Source organism: Atta colombica, unplaced genomic scaffold (genome assembly GCF_001594045.1).
Source record: "Atta colombica isolate Treedump-2 unplaced genomic scaffold, Acol1.0 scaffold187, whole genome shotgun sequence".
Lineage (NCBI taxonomy): Eukaryota > Metazoa > Arthropoda > Insecta > Hymenoptera > Formicidae > Atta > Atta colombica.
Window position 1 is genome coordinate 1,342,221 of NW_017259279.1, and position 1,654 is coordinate 1,343,874.

A 1,654-nucleotide genomic window follows, 5' to 3' on the forward strand; every position below is an offset into this window, starting at 1 on the left:
TAATCATTATGAAGAGTTGGATATATAATCATTTATTAATATTTTAAAAATATTATTTAATATTAGGTATAGTAATACATTTAATATTTAAAAATTGTTTAATATTAAATTTATTACACACTCATAAAAATCTCATTTTTTTGGCGCGATTAATTTTCTATTGATACCATTCTGTCGATATCTGCGCACGAGAATAATCATGGTGTCTCCATCTTTTGACGAAATAGTAACATTATCTACAGACGATATAGTTATTAAACAAAAATACATTATATTACATTATAGAAATTATATTGTTTTATTTAATAATATATAGGTAATATAACATATATTATCAAATAATCTTGATAATAATAACACTTAATAATGTATAAAAACATAATAACTTCATCTTTAATAAAATTTAAACAAGTATGGTCCTCAAAATAGAAAATTAATATAGAATTTTAAAAAAATCAGTTGCACCAAATGTTGATATCACAAATAATATTCTGCAGCTTCCACAAAATTAACAATCGTCTATTTCAAAGATTTTGTATACCGACGATCAGATCACAGCATTGCATCACGCAGTTGTTCGAAAATCAATATGGCGTCGGACATAGTCATACATCGATGTTAACAGTTGACCGGCGGCTCATTTCAATGTGATTATTTTTGAATGTTTCGTACGTTGTTGACAATACCTGCCAACCTTGTCACTGTTTCCGAGGATACGCGAGGATGGAAGAATATTCAAAACAAGAAACAAAGCTCAGTCATAAGGAGTGGCGTCGCATTGTGAAGAAAGAGCGTCGCAAGCGTAAACGACAGATAATGGCACAAGAACGCGACGCCAATGAAGAACGCTTGAGGGCAGCACTGGAAAACAATATGGAATATATGCAATTTTGCGCGGAAAAAGAGAAACAAGAGAAAGAAAAAGAAGTACGAGAACAAGAGAAACATGCTGAAAGAGAGAGGCTCTGGCTAGAAGAAGAAGTAAATATACATATACTGCACAGTGTATTACAATCCTATATTTTCTTAGGAATTTTTTTATTGGTTTCTTTAATTTTTTTTCATAGTTTCATTACATTCAAAATATTACATTATTGCATTTATTTCTTATATCTTGATAAAAAATTTTTTCTATATATAACTTATTTTATAATAGCTTATTTAAAAAATTTAACGAAATTTCTTTTTGTAATTTGAAATGTTAATGTGGAGAAAATATGAATCTTAATTATTTTATACAATAGTATAAATGATTAAGAATACGAAGCTAATAATTACTATTAATTTATGATTTATTAGTTTCGTAGACATGTATATGTATTTAAATATTATTTATATATACTTATTTATGGAGTATTTATATAATAAATTATAAATTTAATTTAAATATGTTAGCCAAATATTTATATTAATAATTGCAAATTTATATCAATGTCAATAATATCAGCATTCTTCAATTACTTCTGGGCTCTTGAGGCTCTTTCTGGAAAAATTTGCTCAGGGTTGTTTTTGAATAATATCTCATCGGTGCAATTGATTATCGATATATAATAATACAAATTATATGTTTATTCATTATTTAAATTATGTATAAAATTACCAAATAGTAAAACATTTATCTTTTTAACATATTAAGTTAAAATAAAACAAAATA

At 25.8% G+C, this 1,654-nt stretch overlaps 1 protein-coding gene across 1 annotated transcript in view; it reads left to right on the forward strand.

Annotated features, from left to right (window-relative positions):
* Window positions 1-499: 499 nt before the first annotated feature.
* LOC108686572 (U2 small nuclear ribonucleoprotein auxiliary factor 35 kDa subunit-related protein 1) overlaps window positions 500-1,654 on the forward strand; it is a 3,504-nt gene continuing 2,349 nt past the window's right edge. The window contains exon 1 of the mRNA XM_018191944.1: window positions 500-981. Within this exon, the coding sequence (XP_018047433.1) occupies window positions 724-981 (258 nt within the window). The 5' untranslated portion in view covers window positions 500-723. The remainder of the gene's footprint in view (window positions 982-1,654) is intronic.